Here is a 24,743-nt window from a genome sequence, read left to right as displayed (position 1 = left end):
AATGCTGGCATCTGGTGGTTGATAGTGGAATTGCAAGGGGATAAATATATACAGTATACATGAAATAGAATTAAAAATAAATGAATGTGTAAATAAAATAGAGGATTAATTAAAAAATATATATAAAATATCTTAAATAAATGATGCCTTCTGAATATAATAGACAAAAGCAACAAACAAACAACAAAATCAACTCATTCATTCATTCATTTAAAAGACGTAACCCTTTGTTGAATCTTTGATATTTACGACCATTTTTAATCAGTTTTGTTAAAAAAAAAAAAAAAAAAAAAAGGATAAATAAAGGATAAGTGGAGGAATAATAATTTAAAAAATAGAAATGGAAAATTTTTTTTTAAAAATGAACACAAACAAAATTATTGACGCCGTCCTAAAATACAGTGATCCTTTGTTTTTCGCAGATAATGGGGACCAGAACCCGCCACAATAGGTGAAGTAGTGTCACAACGTGTGTGTGTGTGTTCAACGTATTTATTCAGATTTAGCATTGGAAAGATATAAATATAAGACTTGTTTTTTCACTTTTTTTTCTGAGAGTATAATTAAAAAAAAACATGTGTATAAATATATTTTAATTCTAAGCACTTCAAGTTTTAAACATTTTACTGTCCCACCGAATTCTTTTTAGACAAGAATAAAGTAGAAAAATGCTTGTCTTTATCAAATGCTTCATTGAGTGAGTCCAGTCAAATTTGCTCAAGCTGCTCACTTAGAATGAGTTGCCACAGCAACAAGTTAAATGATGATTGACGCATGCGGCGCTTTGAAGTTCGAGTCTCTGGCAAGATCAAACCCAAACGTCTGTCAATCATCATTAAGCCTGACCAACAAAGAGCAGTGAGAGGGAGGAAGAGTGAGACTACGCGATCGGCTCGGAACAGCTCATCTGTATTTCATTTTTAATATGAAAAAAACATTTTAAGACGGACTGAGGGCTCAAAGTTTGAAGCGCGAAGTAGCGAGGGCTCACTGTTGTCACTTTTCCAGATTTATAAGGAAATGGGGGAAAAAAACAGCCATTGGTGGAGATGTAATTATTTTTGTTAAAAGTTAAAAAAAAAAAGATAAATTCATATTGAATTAAAAACTCAATGACAGAAATAAAATGAATGAATACAAATTTTAAAAATAATAGAAGCTCATTAATGAATTGAAAAATTCTGTGACTACCTGGCAACCAGTTTGGGGCTTTCCCTGCCTCCTGCCACATTGACTCCAGCACCCCCTTGACCCTTGTGAGAATAAGCGGTTCAGTAGATGTATGAATGAGTTGGAAAAAAAACTATAACAAAACTAAAAAACATAAAGTACAGCGCTGGCCAAAAGTATTGGCCCCCTTGCAATTCTGTCAGGTAATGCTCAATTTCTCCCAGAAAATGATCGCAATTACAAATGTTTTGGTAGTAATATCTTCATTTTTTTTGCTTGCAATGAAAAACCACAAAAAAGAATGAAAAAAATAATTACATCATTATCATTTTACACCAAAATGAAAAAAATAATTACATCATTATCATTTTACACCAAACTCCAATATTGGGTGGGTGGGAAACAAAAGTATTAGCACTTGGTAGCACAACCTTTAGACAAAATACCTGCGAACAACCGCTTCCGGTATCCATCAATGAATTTCTTACAATGCTCTGCTGGAATTTTTCTTTGCCCAACTGGTCCAGGTCCCTGAGATTTAAAGGGTGCCTTCTCCAAACTGCCATTTTCGGAATTAGCTCTGGACTCATTGCTGGCTACTTTAGAAGTCTCCAGTGCTTTCTCTCAAACCATTTTCTAGTGCGTTTTAAAGTGTGTCTTGGGTCATTTTCCTGCTGGAAGACCCATGACCTCTGAGGGAGACCCAGCTTTCTCACACTGGGCCCTACATTATGCTGCAAAATTTGTTGGTAGTCTTCAGACTTCATAATGCCATGCACACGGTCAAGCAGTCCAGTGCCATAGGCAGCAAAGCAACCCCAAAACATTAAGGAACCGCCGCCATGTTTGACAGTGGGGACCGTGTTCTTGTTTTTGAAGGCCTCGTTTTTTTTTGCCCTATAAACTCTATGTTGATGCATTTTCCCAAAAAGCTCTACTTTTGTCTCATCTGATCAGAGAACATTCTTCCAAAAGGTTTTTGGCTTTCTCAGGTAAGTTTTGGCAAACTCAGCCTCACTTTTTTATGTCTCTGGTTCAGAAGTGAGGTCTTCCTGGGTAGAGTCCCTTTTTATTCAGACGCCGACGGATAGTATGGGTTGACACTGTTGTACACTCGGACTGCAGGAGAGCTCGAACTTTTTTGGATGTTAGTCGAGGTTCTTTATCCACCATCAGCGCAATCTTTCGTCCAAATCTCTCAATTTTTCTTTCCCGTCCACATCTAGGGAGGTTAGCTACAGTGCCATGGGCTTTACACTTATTGATGACATTGCGCACGGTAGACACAGGAAGATTAAGGTCTTTGGAGATGGACTTGTAGCCTTACGTTTGCCCATGCTTCCTCACAATTTTACTTCTCAAGTCCTCAGACAGTTCTTTGGTCTTCTTTCTTTTCTCCATGCTCAATGTGGTACACACAAGGACACAGGTTGAGTCACCTTTAATCCATTTTAACTGGCTGCAAGTGTGATTTAGTTAATGCCACCACCGGTTATGTGCCACAGGTAAGTAACAGGTGCTGTTAATGACACAAATTAGAGAAGCATCACATGATTTTTCAAAGGGTGCCAATCAGTGTTTTTAATAACGGCGTTAGAATATAACGGCGTTACTAATGGCGTTATTTTTTTCAGTAATGAGTAATCTAATTAATTACTTTTCTCATCTTGGCAACGCCGTTACCATTACTGAGGCCGGAAAGGCGCCTGTTACTATGTGTTACTAAGTTGGTTGGATAGAAAAAGTCTGAGCGAGACGGACTCACGGAGACGAGAGAGCAGAGCAGGAGTGGGGAAGACGCCGTTGCAAACGCAATGCTATTGCTAGGTGGCTCCAATAATACCTGACTGTAGCCGATAGCCTACAAACTACGCCCACATGATACGGTAGATGTCACATATTATAGAAGTAGATGCAAATGACAGACACGGCTGCACTGGCAACATGTTTTAAGGACTACATGCGTTAGTAAATAGCCGCCATCTTAAAGCAGTGGACCTCTCAGGAAGGCTCTCTTGTCCTTCCTAGCGAACCTAAGTAACTTTTTTTTTTTTTTTTACCTAAAATGCTCCTAAATCGGCAAAATCTTGACTTAAATCTATCTTTAAATGATGAAACAGTTTTAAAACTTACACATGTTGAAAGTAGACAGAAGGGAACTAATGCAATAACGGGAGCAATTTTAACAACTTTAATGGTTGATTCACAACATTAAATGACTTCCACACATAGCAAAGGCTACTAGTTATCGCAATACCTCTGTGTCTAGTTAAGTGGAGGGTAAAGAATTGGGCTCGGGCCAATTGTCCCAAAAACCCTTTAAACTTCACATTATGTGACCGTTTTTTTGTTGTTGTTTGTTTTGGTTTTTTTTGAGAAAAAAAAACATGAAAATTATCACCAGTTACTTTGCCAAGTAACTGATTACTCTTACATTCAGGTAACTGAGTTACTAATAGGGTTGTTCCGATCATGTTTTTTTGCTCCCGATCCGATCCCGATCGTTTTAGTTTGAGTATCTGCCGATCCCGATATTTCCCGATCCGATTGCTTTTTTTTTTTTTTTTGCTCCCTATTCAATTCCAATCATTCCCGATAATTTTTCCCAATCATATACATTTTGACAATGCGTTAAGAAAAAAAATGAAAAAAACTCAAGTGAATATATACGTTCAATATACAGTACATAAGTACTGTATTTGTTTATTATGACAATAAATCCTCAAGATGGCATTTACATTATTAACATTCTTTCTGTGAGAGGGATCCACGGATAGAAAGACTTGTAATTCATAAAGGATAAATGTGACTTTGTATATTGTGACTAAATATTGCCATCTAGTATATTTGTTGAGCTTTCAGTAAATGATACTGTAGCCATTTAACTGTTCTGTGCAACCATGACTGTGCGTAGTGGCACAAATTGATATATCTTCTCTGTGTTGGGAAGTAACATAGGGGAGTAGGTGGCGGTAATGCCCCACGGCACCGAGGGGTAAACTGCCAATAAACAAAAAGAAGAAGAAGAAGAAGAAGTAACATAGGGTGTTAAGGAAAAGATCAACTACTACCGTTCTTCCCCACTTTGCTTCCCACGATATTTCTAATTGTTGAGAGGGGGATTTTAAGGCTTTAGCCAATTAAAAAGAGGCTCCAAAGATTGCCAAAATTCACTCTACTCATTTTACGCTGCCTGTTAGCTCTATATATACGTAAAACGGTGCCATTATAGGTTGAACGCGACAATGCGTGAGTGGGTCGTGCAGCGCTTGCGTTGATTGCATTAAATATTCTAACGTGATTAATCTTTAAAAAATTAATTACCGCCGTTTACGAGATAAATTTGATAGCCCTACTTTAAGCCAAAACTAAAGACTCTTGATGAATGTAAGACATTTGGTCTGTAACATTAAATACAATTAGAAAACGATTTATTTAAAATATATATATATATTTTAAAAAAGGCATGTTGGCACGATATTTTTTTGCCAATTCCGATACTTTGAAAATGATGCCGATCGATCGGGACATCTTTAGTTACTAACGCAATTACTTTTTGGAAGAAGTCATTTGTAACTGTAATTAATTACTTTTTTAAAGTAAGATTAACAACACTGGTGCCAATACTTTTGTCCGGCCCATTTTTGGAGTTTTGTGTAAAATGATAATGATTTTTTCCCCCATTCTCATGTGTTTTTTCATTGCAAGCAAAATAAATGAAGATATTACTACCAAAACATTTGTAACTGCAATCATTTTCTTGGAGAAATAGAGCATTTTCTGACAGAATTGCAGGGGTGCCAATACTTTTGGCCAGCACTGTATGAACCCAAACGCTAGTTCATCCGACAACATTCTTAGCTGTTTTTAACCGACTAGAAAACGTCTTCTCTCAGTTTTAGCAACTCTCTTGTTTTTTCTCTCCCAATGAAAGTATTTGCCAACAAAATGGCGACCAAGAGGGTGGGGGTGGAGGGGTGCTATCAGAGGAGGAGAGTGCGCCAGAGAGGCCTTTTGTCAGAATGCATAAATAACTGTCCGCGGGATGTAAACATCACCGGTCATAACCCAGTAGAATTAAAACAAGCGCTCTGGGCAAGATGAACTGAATTTTTTTTCCCTTTTTCTCTTAATTCCACTCACAAAGCACAAAAACAACTTCACGTTTACAGTTTTTTTTTTTTTTTTGCCTGAAATCACACAAATGGGAGCTTTTTAAAGCCGTCTTTCGTTGCGTTTGTTTACACAAAGGCGACCGCGTCCAGCGTTATCTTTTAGCAACAACACGGCTTATCTACTCGGGTCGGACTATTATTCCGAGGGGGGAACACAAACACACCAAAGGATAGCAAAATGTCAAAAGTGATACAAATATATATTTATAACATCTGTACAACTTCACTAGACATTTAAAAACACTTATGCATGAGTACGAATACAGACAGTTTGTCTTTGGACCAGCAAAGACAATTAAAAAAAGAAGAGTGACTTCAAAAAAAGAAGACGATGCATTTAAATAGTTGTGGGGTTTTTTACGGGAATGAAAAAGTTATTCCCACTCGAGAGTTTGAGGAGATGAGAGGCTGACTTTGAGTTCTCGTGAAGAGGGGGGTCACGACGCGGTGGTCCCGCATAAACGCGTGGAGCTCAGCATCTCCTTCAGATCGCTTTCCGGCTTGCCCGCCACCATGAAGGGCCACGTCTGTTGAGCCAAAAGATTCTTTACAAAATGTGATTTGTCCCTTTAAAACACCTAGATGCCTGATATTAATATTGAACAAAAATACATCAAAAAGTATTAGGAAATACTCGTACATAAGTACATGAAATGATAAAGATATATTGTTAGCCCCTTAGCATATTTGCCTAAATGATGTTTCACTGGATTAGGAAAACAAAAAAAACATATTTGTCTGAAAACAAATTGGCATTTTTTCTTGATATAGGAATGGTTTGTAAAAAGTGTTATGATTAGTTAAGATTACAAGCAGAAAGGCACGATTATGCAGAACTGAAAGGAGCATAAAGTGAGGCAGATTTCACAATTTGGCCAAAACTGACTTATACTATGAGGATAACTATATATTTTACATATATAGAAAATTAAAGTAAACTATACAACAAAATAGTGAAAAATTCTACATTGGTAACAAAAACAACAACAAAATAATTAAAGAAAATATTTCTGGAGTAAATTAAAACATAAATAAGAAGGAGGAATATTTTATTAATTTTTTTAAAAATTAAAATTGCATATTCTTTTTGAAATTTTTAAAAATTATTTAATTAATTTTTTTACTTAAAAAAAATCTTTAATGATTTTTTTTAGTTTGAGAATTTCTAATATTTAGCTTTATTTTATTTTTTTTTACCTTAAATTATCTGTATTTTTAAAATTAATTTCCCTTATTTAGTTTTTTAATTCAAAATTTTAGCTGTTTTTTTAAAAATTAATATTCTTTATTTAGTATTTTTTTAGATATAAATTAGTGCTGCAACGATTAATCAATTGACTCGAGTAATTAGATTAAAAAAAAGATTCAAATTATATTTTGCTTGGTTTGGCTTGTCATGGTTTTGAAAGTGTTTGCATTTAGTTTTATTGATTTGGGTGGATACAATGCTCTCTAGTGGCAACAGTGTTGAATGTTATATAACTCATTTCACATGGCTGGATCCAGCTGATCCCTGTTAAGACCAACATAAGCTGAGTTTTTGTTTAAGCTAATGTTTTTTTTTATGCTTTCGTAATTTTTTTTCTCCATTATTTTATTCATTTACTTTTTTTTTTTTTTTTTAACTTTTTAAAAAAAACATGATTTTTAAAAATTTGGGAATGTGTAATATTTGGCTTTATTTTTTTATTTCAAAATTTTAGCTGTATTTTTAAAACTAATTTTCTATATTTAGTTTTTTCTAATTCAAATTTTTAGCTGTGTGTTTTTTTTTATTTATTAATCTCAATTTAGTACTTTATATATAAATTAGTGCTGCAACGATTAATCGATTGACTTCAGTAATTTGATTTAAAAAAAAAAAAAAAAGATTCCAATTAAATTTTGCTGCTTCGAGGATTTATTTAATTAAAGTGGCGTTGTCATGGTTTGTTTTGAAAGTGTTTACATTTCGTTTTATTGATTTGGGTGGATACAGTGCCCTCTAGTGGCAACAGGGAATGGGATACAACTCATTTCACATGGCTGAATCCAGCTTCTCCCTGTTATGACCAACATAAGCTAAGTCTTTGAGCTAATTGTTTTTTAATGCATTCGTAATTTTTTTTCATGATTTTATCCATTTACTTTAAAAAAAAATGTTTCACTTAAAAAAAAAAAAACTTTTATGATTTTTTTTTTACTTTGGGAATTTGTAATATTTACCTTTATTTTTTTATTTCAAATTTGTAGCTGTATTTTTTTTAGACATTTTTTCAATGTTTAGTTTTTTTTAATTCACATTTTTGGCTGTATTTTTTTTTAAATTAATATTCTTTGTTTAGTATTTTTTAGATAAAAATTAGTGCTGCAATGATTAATCGATTGACTCAAGTAATTTGATTAAGAAAAATATTCGGATTAAATTTTGGTGCTTCGAGGATTCGTTTTAATAAAGTGGCATTTGTAATGGGGATGGATGAGGATTTGGGTGGATACACTGCCCTCTAGTGGCAACAGCGAATATGATATAACTCATTTCACATGGCTGAATCCAGCTGCTCCCTGTTAAGACCAACATCAGCTAAGTTTTTGTTTGAGCTAATTTTTTTTAATGCATTTGTAATTTAGTTTATAGGTATGTTGATCCGTTTTTTTTTTTTTTTTTTTTGGGAATATGTATTTGAACCATTTGTTAAGAGCATTGTTTAAAAAAAATTTTTTTTTTTAAAACATTAGCATTTTATAGCATTTAAGATAGCGGACTTTTGCTATGTAAGTTAGCCAATTGTTCTTTTGTTGTACTTAGATCCTCGTTTATTTTGTTATAGTGTTTGGGTCTCAGCTCAGGTATTTTAATTCTTTTATGATCCTTATCTGATTATTCGAACTAACAAGTTCATCGATTTATCGACTACTAAAATAATTGATAGCTGCAGCCCCAATATAAATCATGTTAATTGCAGTTATTTTACATTGGGCCTAATATTTTTTGCAATACGTGTGCATTGCTAGCCAGAAGCTAATGCTTTGTAATGGTATCATTTTTTTTTTTTTTTAAAGCAAAAGCATAAGTTTATTAATGTCTTAACTATTTAGCATTTATTTTTTTAGACAAGTTTACTTGGATATAAATCATGTTAATTATTCTTAATATTATTTTACTATGGGCTTAATATTTTTTGTGAGCCAAAAGTTAATGCTTTGTAACGGTTGTAAGTTTTTGTTTAAGCTAATGTTTTTTTAATGCATTTGTAATTTAGTTTAGTTTAATTTAGGTATTATTAGCCGGGTTTTTTTTAAACTGTGGGAATATGTGTTTGAACCATTTGTTAAGAGTAACGTTAGCATTTTATAGGATTTAAGCTAGCGGACTTTTGCTATGTAAGTTAGCCAATTGTTCTTTTGTTGTACTTAGATCCTCATTTATTATTATTTTTTTTTATACCGTTTGAGGCTCAGTTCAGGTATCTGAATTTTTATGTTCTTTATCCGATTACTCGATTATTGGAACTAACTAGTTCATCGATTAATCGACTACTAAAATAATCGATAGCTGCAGGCCTAATATAAATACTGTTTTTATGTACCAGTGTCTATACTGTATATATTTGTTAAGTGTCAATTCATGCATCATTGGGTTAAAACGTGTTCAAATAAATCATTTTAAACACAATTTTACACAATATCTCCCAAGCAATGCAAGAAAGTTTGAAGTTTACTGTATATTGGCCTTAGGTGTTTTAGAACAAAAATCTAGCTTTTAAAAAAAGGTCACACTAAAGGTTTGAAGTGTTGTTTTGTTTTTCTCTGAGAAAGCACACGTCCGCCTAAGAAGCCAAATTCAAAGCATCGCCATATTTGTTAGCGTCAACACTCCGACTCATTGTCTGCTTTTGATGGCACTAGACGTCCAATCTATTGGAACAGGGAGGGTTGGACCTTTGCGACTACTAATGGTAAACTCATTTAAATTCACAACAGAAGGACGTCTATCACTGTCAATGGCAGCCAGTGAGTTAAGCATGAAATGAGGTATCTTGAAAATCCTTATCTGACCTTTGACCTCATCACCACAAAATGTAATAGTTTAACCATTTACAAACATATTCTGAAAGTTTGAAAATAATCTTTTTGTTCATTCTTAAATTATCTTGAATTTACCTACTAGTGGAGGTAATAATGATGTAGTAAAGTAAAGAAAGACTACTTCAATTTTTTATGCCTGCGTAAAATCCATTCAGAACTTGTTCTCACCAGGTTGACAGGATGGACGTATCCGCTCTCGTACTTGTCGTTGGCCAGAACTTGCCTGAGGTGGGCGATGTAACTCGACGCCAGCCGCAAGGTGTCCAACTTGGATAGCTTGGTATCGGCCGGCACCCACGGCAGGGACGTCTTGAGCCGCGAAAAGGCTTTGGACAGGACCCGCATGCGGGCCCTCTCCCTCGCGTTGGCCGCATTGCGTTGCACCTGCTTGCCCTCCCGCAAGGTCCCGCTGCCGTCTTCGTCCTCCGCCGCGGAGGCGCGGCGCGACGCGGCCTTGCGCGCCGCCGTCCTGCGCCGCTTAGCGGGCGGCACTCGGCCCTCGCCGTTGGAGCTCTCCTCGGCGCTGGAGGTCAACTTGAGGATGCCGTCCAGCAGCTCGTCGTCCACGTCGCTCAGGGAGCCCGTGGACATGATCGGGGCGAGGCGGGTAAGGAGGCCGGCTTCAGAACGGGGGTGGCGTGGGTGCGCTCATGAGTGGTGGTCCACATCCAGGCTGGGGTTGTTTTATCTCTGTGAGCAGGGAGGGCGGCGGCCTGACAGAAGGGGAGGAGGAAAGCCGGCGGGACCTCCCAAATTGAATGAAGAAGCCTGGATTCAAGGTTTGTCAACTTTTCAAGCCTAAGCACAAACAAATATTACTGCTTTTTTTCTCATATGGTGTAAAAAGATCCAAGGTGACAGTATGACTGTATGATAACCTTAAACCAAAATGTTCCTGTTTCACACTGTTTTGCAATTACAGCTCTAAAATATGTTACTTTGAGATATCTGGGTTAAAAAGAAGAAAAAAAAACACCTTCTTTCCATTGAACAGGATTTTTAACATAAGTATAATGTTAAAGCAACACTTTGTAACTTTTGAGTTTGGTCCATTTTAGCGACACTGATGGACAAAAGCGGTAGTATTTTGCCTTTAGGAAGACTGTGTTTCCCATGAGGACCAGCGCACACCCGAACAGTGTCGTAAAATCATCAGTCAACCAAAAATCATTCTCCAGGTCACCTGCAGATGGATTAAACAAAATTTCTGTTTCCAGCGGCTCTGTGAAGGACGAATAGTAATAAATTAATTTAATTTAAAAAAAAATAATCCAGTTGTGACTAAATAATGGCATATGACGGTTAGCAACTGTGTGGCTTAGTATGGCTAAGCTCCTGCACCCCACCGAGTTCGGTTGAGGGGCGGGGGGTCACGCCAGTGAGTGATAGCCAGGCCAAAAATGTTTATTCTGTACATCCTGGTAGCCTCCCTTTTTTTCCCCCTCAGACAAAACTTTTGTCTTTTGTTGCTCTGCCATCTTAGCAGCATTAGCGCGAAAGCGTTTGCATTGACTTCCGTTTTTTATAATAAAAGGGGCAAGTGACGTATGCCGTAAAGCAGTCAGCACATTTGAAGGGTGTTTTTTTTTTTTGTGTGGCTGGGTTACTGCCACCTTCCTCAAAGTTAATTAGTGCCGGTCAAAGCGATACGGATCCGGTGTCATTCAACTAGTTGTCAGTCGACATATTATCACAAATGTTATGAAAATATTTATAAAGGTTCAAAAGTTGCCTAGTGTTGCTTTAAGTTAAAATAAACGGAAAAATATAACTGAAATATTCTAAAAGAAAGTAAAATAAATGCTGTTCTTTAGGTGATCCTAAACCCACAGTCGCAGCTAAACATTATTACCATTAGAAGAAAAATAATTGAATTATTTTCCATAAAATGCACATGTGTATGACTCGTCTCATGTTTACTTTAAACGCACACACTATTTCCTAGCACAGAGTTGTCAGAGAAAAAAAACACCAACTTTTACCACCGCTAGACACACTAACCACGCTGGTGTTAACTCTCATAGCTGGTGGGAAACGTTCATGACAGTGTTTACTTACGTTTAATTTTGTATAAATGCAAAATCACATTGGAGGTATTGGTTGGCCATCCTCCTTTGAGACGCGGCCGTCTGTAACTTTTCTGTAGCTGATGTAATCCCATACCAGCGATTTCGTTTTCTTCGTTGGGGAAAAAGTTTCACCCTTACAAAAAAATCCATGACAGAAAATTAACAATTTCAAGGCAACATTTCACATTAAAAAACGTTTGTAAGATAGCAGTCATGGAAAAATATATATAAATATCAATACAGTATAATATAGTGTAATATAATAATAGAATACATAATAAATATAATTGGCATGAAAAAGTCAGCTTCCTAAAAAAGTAATGTTAATGGAAAAATATGTGGTTTAAAAAATGCTTTTTAAAAAAAATGGTGTAAAAATATACTTCAAAATCAATGTGTAAATGGCATGGGTAAAAGTCCACATCTCAATCAGACAAAATTAAATTTTTTTAGGAAAATTTGAGCATCTATAAAAATATGGTTTGAAAAATCTCAGTCAAAAAAATGGGCAATTTTTGTAAATAGATTTCTATAGTTCAAAAGCAGTGTAAAAATATGGGAAAGAGTCAGCCTCTTAAAAAAAAATTCAATGAAAGGATATTTACATTTTGGTGGAAAAATTAAAACGTCTAAAACAAATCTGCACAAAATGGTTAAACCATATCAAAAGAAAAAAACTGGAGAGAAAATGAGTGTAAAAATATTTTTAAATCAATGTAGGGACCTAAAACAAAAGTTTTTGAAGAAAATTTTAACAAAGTATGTAAATGTAACGGGTACACAGAAAGTGTATCCGTTGAAGCACGTGGAAACCTCCCCGCCGATTCCTTCATGTAAGGTCGCTAACGGCTGCGCCGTTGGCCCGAGCTTTATTGGCGCAGTGGTTACCGAACTTGCCTGCCGACTAGAATCGTCGCGGCGCGCGGGTTCGCGTCCCAGCCTAGTCAGAGGTGGGAGCGGAACGCGGGGCGGCACAGAACAGACTCGGGTTACATAAACAAAAAAATTTGTAAAATCTCAGTCAAAAAAATTGTCAAAAAACAACAAAATTTCATTGTACTTGATATTACTTTAGATAAAATGGTGCTGATTGTGTTAAAAGACTACATACAGTATTATTGTATAAAATTGATCGAAGGCCCTTGAATCAACTCCAATTGAGTAATATCGGCAGATCTGTAACTCGCGTCAAGTTTTTATGTGCAACGAAAAAGGTCAAAAACCAAGTCGCATGTAAACCAAAGCATATAATTTTTCCCCCCGATTTTATTTCTTCCCACCGCTGATTAAGTCCAGCTATGTCATGACATTTCTAACAGGAAGTTAGCAAGATCAAGAGATCAAGTGTCCTTCGTTCGCATCCCCTTCCACTCACGCAACTTTCAGCACATCTTGCCAGTTAGCGGGGTGGAGTGCAAGGACAAGTGCTGTTTTGGGGGGGCTGGGTTAAAGATTAAGCGGGGGGTCTCATCTCAAATGGCAAAGAGGCGCCTTGGTCCCCTCTGATGTAATGGATACGAGGTACCCCGCAACCCCCCGTTTGGCCTTCCGCATCATTCGGCACCGATGCGCCACGCACCGGATCGCTGCCGCTTGAAAACGCTGGAAATAAGAGGTGAAGGGATAGCCACAAAGTCTCTCCTGGGTGGGCCCGGACGCAAAGTCGTAGAATTGGCGAGATTGATGATGCACCTCTGAGCTGCGCACGTCCGCCAGAGAGAAGAAGGGGAATACATGGTGAATAAAAGATGTCCGTGTCATTTTTTTGTTTGCTGAAAAAACATTATTTAGGAATTTATGATTCTTATTTATATTTGGTGCAAAGGTCTTCTGGCAATTGCTTCATTTTCTTGTCATTGTTATTCTTAGGACAAATAAATTGGCTTCATAGCGCGCTCAGATTTTTTTTTCTTCGAAAAGTCAGCCCTCGAAGCCGGTTTCACTTAGCAACATGAATTTTGGTAGGCGTGTCTATAATGAGTAGACCCAGAAAAAAGTCTCAACAACCTATGCCCAAAAAGACGCAGTCTGCCATTGCCCTTTCAATTAGCTATTTTATAGCCATTTTAAAAAATTTGAGGGTTACATTAAAACAAAATTCAGCCCACGAAGCCAGTTTCACTAAGGAACATGAATTTTGGTAGTCATGAGTAGACCCACAAAAAGTCTCAAGAGCCTATGCCCAAAAAGACACAGGCAGTCTGCCATTGCCCTTTCAATCAGCTATTTTATAGTCATTTTAAAAATTTTGGGGGTTCCCTTCAAAGAAAATTCAGCCCCCAAAGCCAGTTACACTTAGCAACATGAATTTTGGTAGGCATGTCTATCATGAGTAGACCTTCAAAAAAGTCTCAAGAATCAATGCCCAAAAAAACACACTCAATCTGATTTTCTCCTTTGAATCAGCTATATAATAGTCATTTTTAAAATTTTGAGTGTTCCCTTCAAAGAAAATTCAGCCCCCGAAGCCATTTACACTTAGCAACATGAATTTTTGTAGGCAAGTCTATCAAAAGTAGACCCACAAAAAAGTCTCAAGAACCCTTGCCCAAAAAGATACAGGCAGTCTGCCATTGCCCTTAAAATCAACTATTTTATAGTCGTCTTTAAATTTTTGAGGGTTCCCTTCAAAGAAAATTCAGCCCCCAAAGCCAGTTACACTTAGCAACATGAATTTTGGTAGGCAAGTCTATCAAAAGTAGACCCACAATAAAGTCTCAAGAACCCTTGCCCAAAAAGACACAGGCAATCTGCTTTTATCCTTTAAATCAGCTACTTTATAGTCAATTTTTAAAATTTTGAAGGTTGCCTTTAAAGAAAATTCAGCCCCCAAAGCCAGTTACACTTAGCAACATGAATTTTGGTAGGCATGTCTATCAAAAGTAGACCCACAAAAAACTCTGAAGAACCTATGCCCAAAAAGACACGCAGTCTGCCATTGCCCTTTCAATCAGCTATTTTATAGTCATTTTTTAAAAATTTGTGGGTTCCCTTCAATGAAAATTCAGCCCCCAAAGCCAGTTACACTTAGCAACATGAATTTTGGTAGCCATGTCTATCAAAAGTAGACCCACAAATAAGTTTCAAGAACCCATGCCCAAAAAGACAGTCTGCCATTGCCCTTTCAATTAGGTGTTTTCTGGTCATTTTAAAAATTTTGAGTGTTCCTTTCAAGAAAATTCAACCCCCAAGCCAGTTTCACTTAGCAACATGAATGTACGTATGCATTTATGACATAGGTAGACCCAAAAAAAGTAAAGTTGCATCGTTGTATATTGATCTTGACTCCTCATGGTGCTATTAAAACAAAGACCAAAGGATTCCCTCGTGTTCTTTGCCAGCTGTGACATTAGGCAACAGGTGGAAATAGGGGTGTTAGCGGTGGGGAGAGGTTGAAGAAAGACAAAATCGGGGGACCCGGGTGCTTATGGAAGGACACGCTGCTAATTAGCCGGTTAAGTGTCAAAGGTCACTCTGGTGGTCTGATGTCACCACCAAGGGACGGCTTCCAGATGTTGTTTGTAACAGGGGGGGTGCTTGTGGTCATCTAATCTCATAAGATAGTTCCCAAATTTTGTCTCGATAGAGACAATAATGCTTCTATTTAACTCATTTGCTACCATTGACGACAATAGACTTCTTCATAGGGCTGGCAGTGATCATTAATCAGTAATAATAAATGTCTCTGACTGAATTATTATGGAAAGGGGTGTTTCTGACTTGTTTAAAATAATTCAGCCCTTGGAAACAGTTTATTTCAGAAATTTGAATCTTGTTAGACATGTCCACGAGAGGTGGACCCACAAAAAAGTCTCAAGAAGCCATGTCTTAAAAGAGACAGGAAGTCAGCCATTTTTCTGTAAAGCAACCATTTTAGAGTCATTTTTCTGGCTCGATATTCTTCCTTTGAGCTTTTTAAAAATTCCGCCCCTTGAGCCAGTTTCACGTAGCAACTTAAAACTTAGTAGTCATGTCTATCATGAGTAGACCTGCAAAAAAGTCTCAAGTACTCATGCCCGAAAAGACACAGGAAGTCGGCGATTCTGCTGTAAAACACACATTTTAGGGTAATTTTTTGCTTGATAGCACCACCTCGATTTTTCAAAAATTCATCCCCTTGAGCCATTTTCACCTAGCAGTTTAAAACTTTGTAGGTGTGTCTATCATTAGTAGACCTACAAAAAAGTCTCAATAAGCAATGCTTGAAAAGACACAAAAACTCAGCCATTTTGCTGTAAAGCAACCGATTTTTGGCTTGAGAGCACCACCTTTATCTTTCAAAAAAATCAGCCCCTTCAGTCAGTTTCATCTATCAACTTAAAATTTATTAAGTATGTCTAACGTGAGTAGGCCTACAAAAAAGTCTCAAGAACCTATGCCCAAAAAGACACAGGAAGTCAGCCATTTTGCTGTAAAGTAACCATTTTAGGCTCATTTTTTGGCCTGATAGCACCACCTTGATTTTTCAAAAAATTCAGCCCGTTCACCCAGTTTCACCTAGCAACCTACAACTTAGTATGCATGCCTATCATTAGTAGACCTACAAAAAAGTCTCATGATGAAACCATGTCTGAAAATACACAGGAAGTCGGCCATTTTACAGTAAAGCAACCATTTTTGGGTCATTTTTTAGCTTGATACCACTACCTCGATTTTTCAAAAATTCAGCCCCTTGAGCCAGATTCACCTAGCAACTTAAATCTTTGTAGGCATGTGTATCATGAGTAGACCTACAGAAAAGTCACAAGAAGCCATGACTGAAAAGAGACAGGAAGTCGGCCATTTTGCTGTAAAGCACCCATTTTAGGGTCATTTTTTTGGCATGGGAGCACCACCTCGATTTTTCGAAAATTCAGCCCTTTGAGCCAGTTTCACCTAGCAACTTAAAACTTAGTGGGCATGTCTATCATGAGTAGACCTACAGAAAAGTCTCAAGAACCTATGCTCAAAAAGACACAGGAAGTCAGCCATTTTGCTGTAAAGTAACCCTTTTAGGCTCATTTTTTGCCTTGATAGCACCACCTTGATTTTTCAAAAATTCAGCCCCTTGAGCCAGTTTCACCGATCAACTTAAAACTTAGTAGGCATGTCTATCATGGGTAGACCTACAAAAAAGTCTCAAGAACCCATGCTCAAAAAGACACAGGAAGTCAGCCATTTTGCTGTAAAGTAACCCTTTTAGGCTCATTTTTTGGCTTGATAGCACCACCTTGATTTTTCGAAAATTCAGCCCCTTGAGCCAATTTCACCTATCAACTTAAAACTTAGTGGGCATGTCTATCATGAGTAGACCTACAAAAAAAGTCCAAGAACCCATGCCCGAAAAGACACAGGAAGTCGGCGATTTTGCTGTAAAGCACCCATTTTAGGGTCATGTTTTGCTTGATAGCACCAACTCGATTTTTCAAAAATTCAGCCCCTTGAGCCAGTTTTACCTGGGAACTTTAATCTCAGTAGGGATGTCTATCATGAGTAGACCTACAAAAAAGTCTGTATAACGCATGCCCGAAAAGACACAGGAAGTCGGCGATTTTGCTGTAAAGCACCCATTTTATGGTCATGTTTTGCTTGATAGCACCAACTCGATTTTTCAAAAATTCAGCCCCTTGAGCCAGTTTTACCTGGGAACTTTAATCTCAGTAGGGATGTCTATCATGAGTAGACCTACAAAAAAGTCTGCATAACGCATGCCCGAAAAGACACAGGAAATCGGCCATTTTGCTGTAAAGCAATCATTATTTTGACAACAAGCTTAACAAGAAACCAAACGTAGTCTTATTCACCACTGGGGAAACATCCCACGCATTTTCTATCACACAGAGGATTAAATCATAATTATAAAACAGGAAAAGGGAAAAACAACATCCAAAACGGAGCAGTTGCCGGGGAGTCTTTGCGAGGAATAACAACTGTAATCTGCGAGTGAAGCCGGGGGCGAGAAAAACATCATCCATCTTTGTCCGAGCGCTTCGGCTCTGTGTCCATTATCACACCCTACTCCCACCAACCCCCCACCCCGACGCACCCACACAACTTCATCCCAGTTCAAGTCCGTCTTTAGGCACATGCAAAAAAAAAAAAAAAAAATCAAAGTAAAACAAATAAAAAAAACAAAAACGGGAGGGCCAGGAGTGCAAAAACCCAGTGGGGAGTAACGGGGGACAGGATGTAGCGGACAATAAGAAAGAGTTATGAACATGTTTATTGGATTAGAAATATGATTACTCTATTTCAAAACGACAACAATCCCTTTGATAATCAGTATCCGGCGAGTTAATGGCCTGGAAGTCTTCCTTAGGAGTTGTTCAGATCGCTCATATCTCAAATCGCATTCCCAAAAAACTACATTTTTTTATCATGTAATGTGCTTGATGATGCTTAAACAAGGTGGGTGGGTCCCTCAATAGTTCTGCTCTCCGTCACATTAAACCAGTCTGGAGTTTATAAACAAAACCAAGCCACACCGTTGACTTTTCTGTCTGCCATGAAAGCGTTTTGTCCATGTTTATGTGTGCGAGTCTTCTAAATCCTCCGCGATCCCTTCACCAATCTAAGCTGAAAGTCCAGACACAACACGGAGAGTCAAAACAGTTGAGCGCAAACAAACTTTTAACAGCTAAGACAGAACAACACACAAACAGTTTAGGCTTTGCTTAAGAATTCAAAATAAATTGGGATAAAAAGGGAAGCCCACGTTTATTTTTGCTGTTTTGGTAGTTATATTTAGTAACATTTTTTAATTATGTGATATTTGTGTGTGTGTTTTTTTTTTTTTTTTTTTTTTTAATTAATCATAATACTTTTTACTTTTATAGTTGTATCCATTTCAGTACTTATGAGATTTGTTCAAATTTTTTTTTTGTAGTTTAATACTTGATTATCTCTGTATTTTTAGTTACATATTTTTATTTTATAAATTTTAAATTTAATTTGTTTTATTATGTTTATTGACTAATTACATATCTATTTGTATGTATTTTTTGAAATATTTTTTAATGAAATGTTTTCACTCGCATACAAAATGTATTTTTATTTAGATTTTTGTTGATTATGTATTTTATTTTACTTTAATATTTTTATCTAAATTGAGACATAAAGTTTGAATTTACATTTATTTTTTGTTTTCTGTTAGATTTTTAAGTGTTTTCTTTTTCATGAAGTAATTTGCGTTTATTTTCATTGCATTTATTTTATAAAAATGTTTATTTTATGTTAATTGGATAACTTTTTACATGAATAGTTGTGAAATATTTAAAAACTTGTTCAAACTTTTTTTTTTAAGAGAAGCATTTTATTGATTAATTGTATTTATTTAATTTTAAGTTCTTTAAATTTATTTACTTACATTTTTCTATTATATATGTTTTATATATGTTATATATATGTTTTATATTGCATATGCTGATTATGTATTTTATTAACTTTAATATTTTTGTGTAAATTGAGACATAAAGGTTGAATCAAAAGTTGTTTTTTCCTTGTTTTTTTTTTTTAGATTTTTAAATATTTTCTTTTTCATGAAGTAATTTGCGTGTATTTTTATTGCATTTATTTTATAAAAATGTTTATTTTATGTTAATCCAATAACTTTTTACATTAATAGTTGTGAAATATTTAAAAACTTGTTCAAACTTTCTTTTTTTAAAGTGAGGCATTTTATCGATGAATTGTATTTATTTAATTTTAATTTCTTTAAATTTATTTACTGACATTTTTTTCTATTGTATATGTTTTTAAAAAGTATTTTTAAGTGCTCATGAACATTTTTTATTTCAATTTCTGTTTATGTATTTTATTTGTATTTTATTTTTAAATTTTTATTTTATATATATATATATAGTATTTGTACCGTTTTATTTTTTAAAAAAAATTTTATTCCATATTTTGGTATATTATAAACACAATTATTTATTTATTTTAAAAGTTTTTTTATTTATTTATTTATTTTATTATTTTTTTTTGCTTTACTACTGTTCACCTTTAGTGCATCGTTTTTTACAAGCAAAAAAAAAAAGCATGATCTCACAGCATCCCTATCTTCCTCGACTGGCTCACTGATAGTAACCTGCTCTCATTATCAGTTCCCGGTTGCTCCCCAGCAAAATCTCGTCTCCTGCGAGCTGAGCCCGCCGCCCCGTCGGCGGATAAAGCCAAACCCCCGAAGTCCGATAGGGCCAGCGTGTTGACTGCTCTCCCTTGCCTTCCTGCCGCCAGGTCCCGCGGGCCCACCGCCGAGACTCTTTCCGGGCTAGCATCCACGTCCACCGTCCCCGCCTCCTCCTCCGCACGTCTGTCGAGGGAGTCATTCTGATGCACAGGGAGGTAACGCGTACAAATATTTGACTCAAGTGTTACGTGCACATAGTGTGCAGACACAGTATACAATCTCCACTTAATGTATAAACAGCACATCAATGTGGAATGAGTTTACATATAATAGGTGAAAATCAGAGGTGGGTAGTAACGCCTTATATTTGCTCAGTTTAGGTTTATGTATTTAGGTACTAGTTTATTAGTTTAGGTGACAATTATTATTGTGCTACCATCGCCAAAGAGATCGCCAACTTCTTCAGGTTTTTAAATGTTTCTTTCAGATCTTGTGCAACATAACACGCCTACTGTCCGCCCAGTGTTGTTAATAACGGCGTTAGAGTTTACTGTAACGGCATTACTAACGGTGTTATTTTTTGTCAGTAGTGAGTAATTACTTTTCCCATCTTTACAATGCCATTACCGTTATTGAAGATGGAAAGGCGTCCGTTACTAACCGTTACTACGTTGGTTGAATGACGAATGACGAGTGTCTGAGAGACACGGAGAGAGCAGAGCGGGAGAGGGAAGGAAGGGAAAGGGGTTGTGACGCCATTGCAAACGCGATGCTAGGTGGTTCGGGGCGTTAGCATAGCATTTGCGTTCTCGCTAGCATTAGCATTTGGTGTGGCGAGCGTCATGTTAATCGCTCAGGAAACTTTTTACATACAGTCGGTTGGGTTCAAGTGGGTACAATTAATTGAAAATAATGGACTGCTTTCATTTCAGTATGCATTATCATCACCAAGTGGATGTTGTCCTTGTAGATGCTACAATATAATAATAATAATTTGTTTTTTATAACCAAAAATAGTCACTTGCCTAAACTTTTCTTGAATGACATATCCATAAACCGTGTTTTTTTTTTTTTTTTTTTTTTAAATCAAAACAACTAGAGCAAATATTGAAGAGGGAAGAGATTCAAGCCTCACCTGCATATTGGGAAAAAAATATTATATATATATATATATATATATATATATATATATATATATATATATATATATATATATATATATATATATATATATATATATATATATATATATATATATATATTAGGGCTGTCAAAATTATCGCATTAACGAGCGGTAATTAATTTTTTAAATTAATCCCGTTAAAATATTTGACGCAATTAACGCACAAATGCCCTGCTCAAACAGATTAAAATGACAGCATAGTGAAAGGTGTACTTGTTGTGTTTTTCAGAGTTTTGCCGCCCTCTGCTGGCGCTTGGGTGCGACTGATTTTATAGACTTCAGCACCCATGAGCATTGTGTAAGTAATTATTGACATCAACAATGGCGGGCTACTAGTTTATTTTTTGATTGAAAATTTTACAAATTTTATTAAAACGAAAACATGAAGAGGGGTTTTAATATAAAATTTCTATAACTTGTACTAAAATTTATCTTTTCTATCTTTCTATCCATGGATCGCTTTAAGAGAATGTTAATAATGTTAATGTTGATTTATTGTTATAATAAACAAATACAGTACTTATGTACTGTATGAATGTCTATATCCATCTTGTGTCTTATCTTTCCATTCCAACAATAATTTACTGAAAAATATGGCATATTTTATAGATGGTTTGAATTGCGATTAATTACGATTAATTAATTTTTAAGCTGTAATTAACTCGATTAAAGATTTAAATTGTTTGACACCCCTAATATATATATATATATATATATATATATATATATATATATATATATATATATACAGTATGGTGTCTGTAATTCTGCTCTCGTGTGCTCTCGACTCCAGATAGGGTTTTGCTGTTTAAAAAAAAATATTTTTTTTGAAAATGCCTTCCTGTTCAAATTTTTTCTTCCCCAGAAAATTTAGATTTAAAGCTTTTCAATGCGTTATCACACGTGCATATCGGACACTTTTGAAAGTTGGCTAAATTGGGGGTCTCGGAGCGGAACTTCAAGTCACCTGAGTGTTTTCCGCCATATACAAACAAACACGAGCGCGTTAATGAGCAGGCACTTGTCTTCTTCCTGCCGGTGGGTTCACAGGATTGCAGGGGGTCCCGGGAGATTTGCGTTGCACCTCCTGTTGGCGTCCGGTCGCATTATGTCGGCCAAATCTCAAGGGACGATAAGAGTCGCACTCTTGGGGCTGAAACGTCAAAGCGCGGCTCATGGGCTACGTAAGGCCCGTCAATTTCTTTTGACTGGCCGATCTGGCGTTACATTCACAAGATTGTTTTATTGTTTGCATGAATGGGACCATTTTTTTGTCCAGTCGTAATTAATCTCATGAGATTTAGTGTGATTGGACAAATTGAACATCTAGCATCGTCAACGATAGTTAATGAATTAAATAACTGTTTGAGTTATGAATACTAACAGAATGAATTAAAAATCTTCATTTCAAGGTTGAGACAAGTTGGAGTGAAGTTGGGGTAAATGATCCAGCTCAATAGGGCTGGGCGATGTGGGCTAAAGTTTTGACAAGGTTAGAGCCGCTATCCGACTCCATCACGTTCATTTTGTAGCGTTAACCGCTAGCGTTAGCCTGTGGCCTGGCTACCAGTAGCCTGATTGGAGGCCGCCAAGAGTCTACTTAATGTTGGGGGAAAGTTTGGCAAAGCTCCCTTAAGTCCGACTCCATCACATTTGCTTGTAGCGATAGACGCTAGCGTTAGCCTACCGGGCTTCTGTTTGTTTGAGTTCCTAATAACCATGTGACTTAATATGTAAGCACACTGACTGCTTTCATAAAGGCGAATGAACATGGCCAAACAACACAGAGTCAAAGCGGGATGAAAAGACTATATTTTCATGTTTTATTAAATTACCGAATTTACGGACATGGTCAAAATTATGTAGGTCATCGTGAAGAATTTCGGTAACGGTAAATTTTTGGTATCCCGCCCAGCTCTCCAACACAAACACACGATTAACATTACTTGAGTAATTGATAGATATTATTTTATTGAATAAAATAAGTAATAATTATAAAATTATGGACTAAAACAGACGTAAAAATTCACAAATTTATTCATCTTCCATTGTGCTTATCATCACGAGGGTCGCGGGGGTGCTGGAGCTCACAATGGGCAGTAGACGTGTTAAGACCCCGGGGCAAAAGGAGACAAACATACTAAATATGAATGTTTAATAAATAACGATGGTATCGTCTGATCGATATTTCAATATAAAAAATATAATACAAATTCTATAACAGTAAAGAGAATAATGATCGCAATAATAATAAAAACATGCTAAAATGACCTTTTTTGTGCTCAATGAGGAAGCAAAAACGAGCAGAAAAGCGATGACACTTTTCTTCCAGCTCATTTTACAAGACTTGAGTCAAAAGGGGGGCACAGATCCCATCCATCAGTTAAATGGCGCTCCTTATCTATCTTTTCTTTTCCACCTGGGATGCTAATTAAAGATAATAAACCGTGCGGATCATTTCTCCGGCGCTCCAAACGGCACGTCACGCCTGTCCGCCGGACCTCGCACTCGCGCACATGTGGCCGCCCCGCCGCAGGTGCTCGCCGTACATCCAAAGTTCACGCCGCGATACGTGTTTACACTAGTGGTGAATGATGACGCATCGACTCGGACACACGTACGTCGATTCATTTGTCTTTGCTTTTTTTTTTTTGTTCTCCCGACACTGTTACTAGCCAAAACTAAGGCTTCACTGACGTAAACAGTTTGGGTCAAATTTTGCCTAAAACGCCTTCAAGGCAGGCTGCAGAATGTTTTTTTCCCCCTGAAAATTCAGCCCTTGAAGCCAGTTTCACATAGCAACAGGAATTTTGGTAGATATGTGTATAGTAGACCCACAAAAAAGTCTGAAGAAGCCATATCAAAAAACACCAAGGAAAGCTATAGCTGTAGTTGTGCTTTGAAGCAGCCATTTTGGTTTGGTTTTGGTTTTCAAAGAAAATTCAGCCCCTGAAGCCAGTTTCACACAGCAGCATGAAACTTGGTAGGCATGTCTTTCATGTGTAAACCCACAAAAAAGTCTCAAGAACCCATATCCAAAAACATACAAGAAAGCTGTAGTTGTGCTTTGAAGCAGCCATTTTGTAGGTTATTTTTAGGGTTCTTTTCAAAGAAAATTCAGCCCCTGAAGCCTGTTTCAAATAGAAACATGAATTTTGGTAGATACGTCTACAATAAAAAGACCTACAAAAAAAGTCTCAAGAACCCATGCCCGAAAAGACACAGGAAGTCGGCCATTTTGCTGTAAAGCACCCATTTTAGTGTCTTTTTTTTTGGGCTTGAGAGCGCCACCTCAATTTTTCAAAAATTCAGCCCCTTGGGCCAGTTTCACCTAGCAACTTAAATCTTTGTAGGCATGTGTATCATGAGTAGACCTACAAAAAGTCTCAAGAAGACATGCCTGAAAAGACACAGAAAATCAGACATTTTGCAACAAGCAACCATTTTAGGCTCATTTTTTGGCCTGATAGCACCACCTCGTTTTTTCAAAAATTCAGCCCCTTGAGCCAGTTTCACCTAGCAACTTAAAACTTAGTAGGCATGTCTATCATTAGTAGACCTACAAAAAAGTCTAAGAAGCCATGCCTGATAAGACACACAAAGTCAGCCAATTAGCTACAAAGCAACCATTTTAAGGTCGATTTTTGTATTGATAGCACCATCTTGATTTTTCGAAAATTCAGCCCCTTGAGCCAGTTTTACCTAGCAACTCTAATGTCATCAGGCATGTGTATCATGAGTAGACCAACAAAAAAGTCTCAAGAACCCATGCCGGAAAAGACACTGGAAATTGGCCATTGTTGGCTACTTAGAAGCAGCCATGTTATTTTCATGTAAGATTTTTTTCTAGTTTCTGTTAAACAAAAATTCAGCTCTTGAAGCCTGTTTTACTTAGCAACATAAATTTTGGTAGACATGTCTATCATGAGTAGACCAACAAAAAAGTCTCAAGAACCCATGCCCAAAAAGAC

General features: G+C 36.5%; 2 protein-coding genes across 2 annotated transcripts in view; one reads left to right on the top strand and one right to left on the bottom strand.

Moving 5' to 3' along the window:
* Positions 1 to 254: 254 nt before the first annotated feature.
* tcf21 (transcription factor 21) lies at positions 255 to 10,216 on the bottom strand. The gene is made up of 2 exons (XM_057822349.1): positions 9,582 to 10,216; positions 255 to 5,872 (listed from the first exon to the last, which is right to left on the bottom strand). The coding sequence occupies exons 1-2, from the start codon at positions 10,002 to 10,004 to the stop codon at positions 5,783 to 5,785; spliced, it is 513 nt and encodes a 170-aa protein (XP_057678332.1). The 5' UTR covers positions 10,005 to 10,216; the 3' UTR covers positions 255 to 5,782.
* Positions 10,129 to 24,743, top strand: part of tbpl1 (TBP-like 1) — a 38,131-nt gene continuing 23,516 nt past the window's right edge. The window contains exons 1-2 of the mRNA XM_057822347.1: positions 10,129 to 10,192; positions 19,697 to 19,804. The gene's annotated coding sequence lies outside the window, so the exon portion shown is untranslated. The remainder of the gene's footprint in view (positions 10,193 to 19,696; positions 19,805 to 24,743) is intronic.

This window comes from Corythoichthys intestinalis, chromosome 19, assembly GCF_030265065.1.
Source record: "Corythoichthys intestinalis isolate RoL2023-P3 chromosome 19, ASM3026506v1, whole genome shotgun sequence".
NCBI lineage: Eukaryota > Metazoa > Chordata > Actinopteri > Syngnathiformes > Syngnathidae > Corythoichthys > Corythoichthys intestinalis.
The sequence above is the reverse complement of the archived record's forward strand: the minus strand, read 5'-3'. Positions and strand labels throughout refer to the sequence as shown.

Coding starts and splice junctions, on each gene's coding strand:
- tcf21 (XM_057822349.1), bottom strand. CDS start 10,004: ATGTCCACGGGCTCCCTGAGCGACGTGGACGACGAGCTGCTGGACGGC. Junction 5,873..9,581: donor ACGTCCATCCTGTCAACCTG/GTGAGAACAAGT, acceptor TTGGCTCAACAG/ACGTGGCCCTTCATGGTGGC.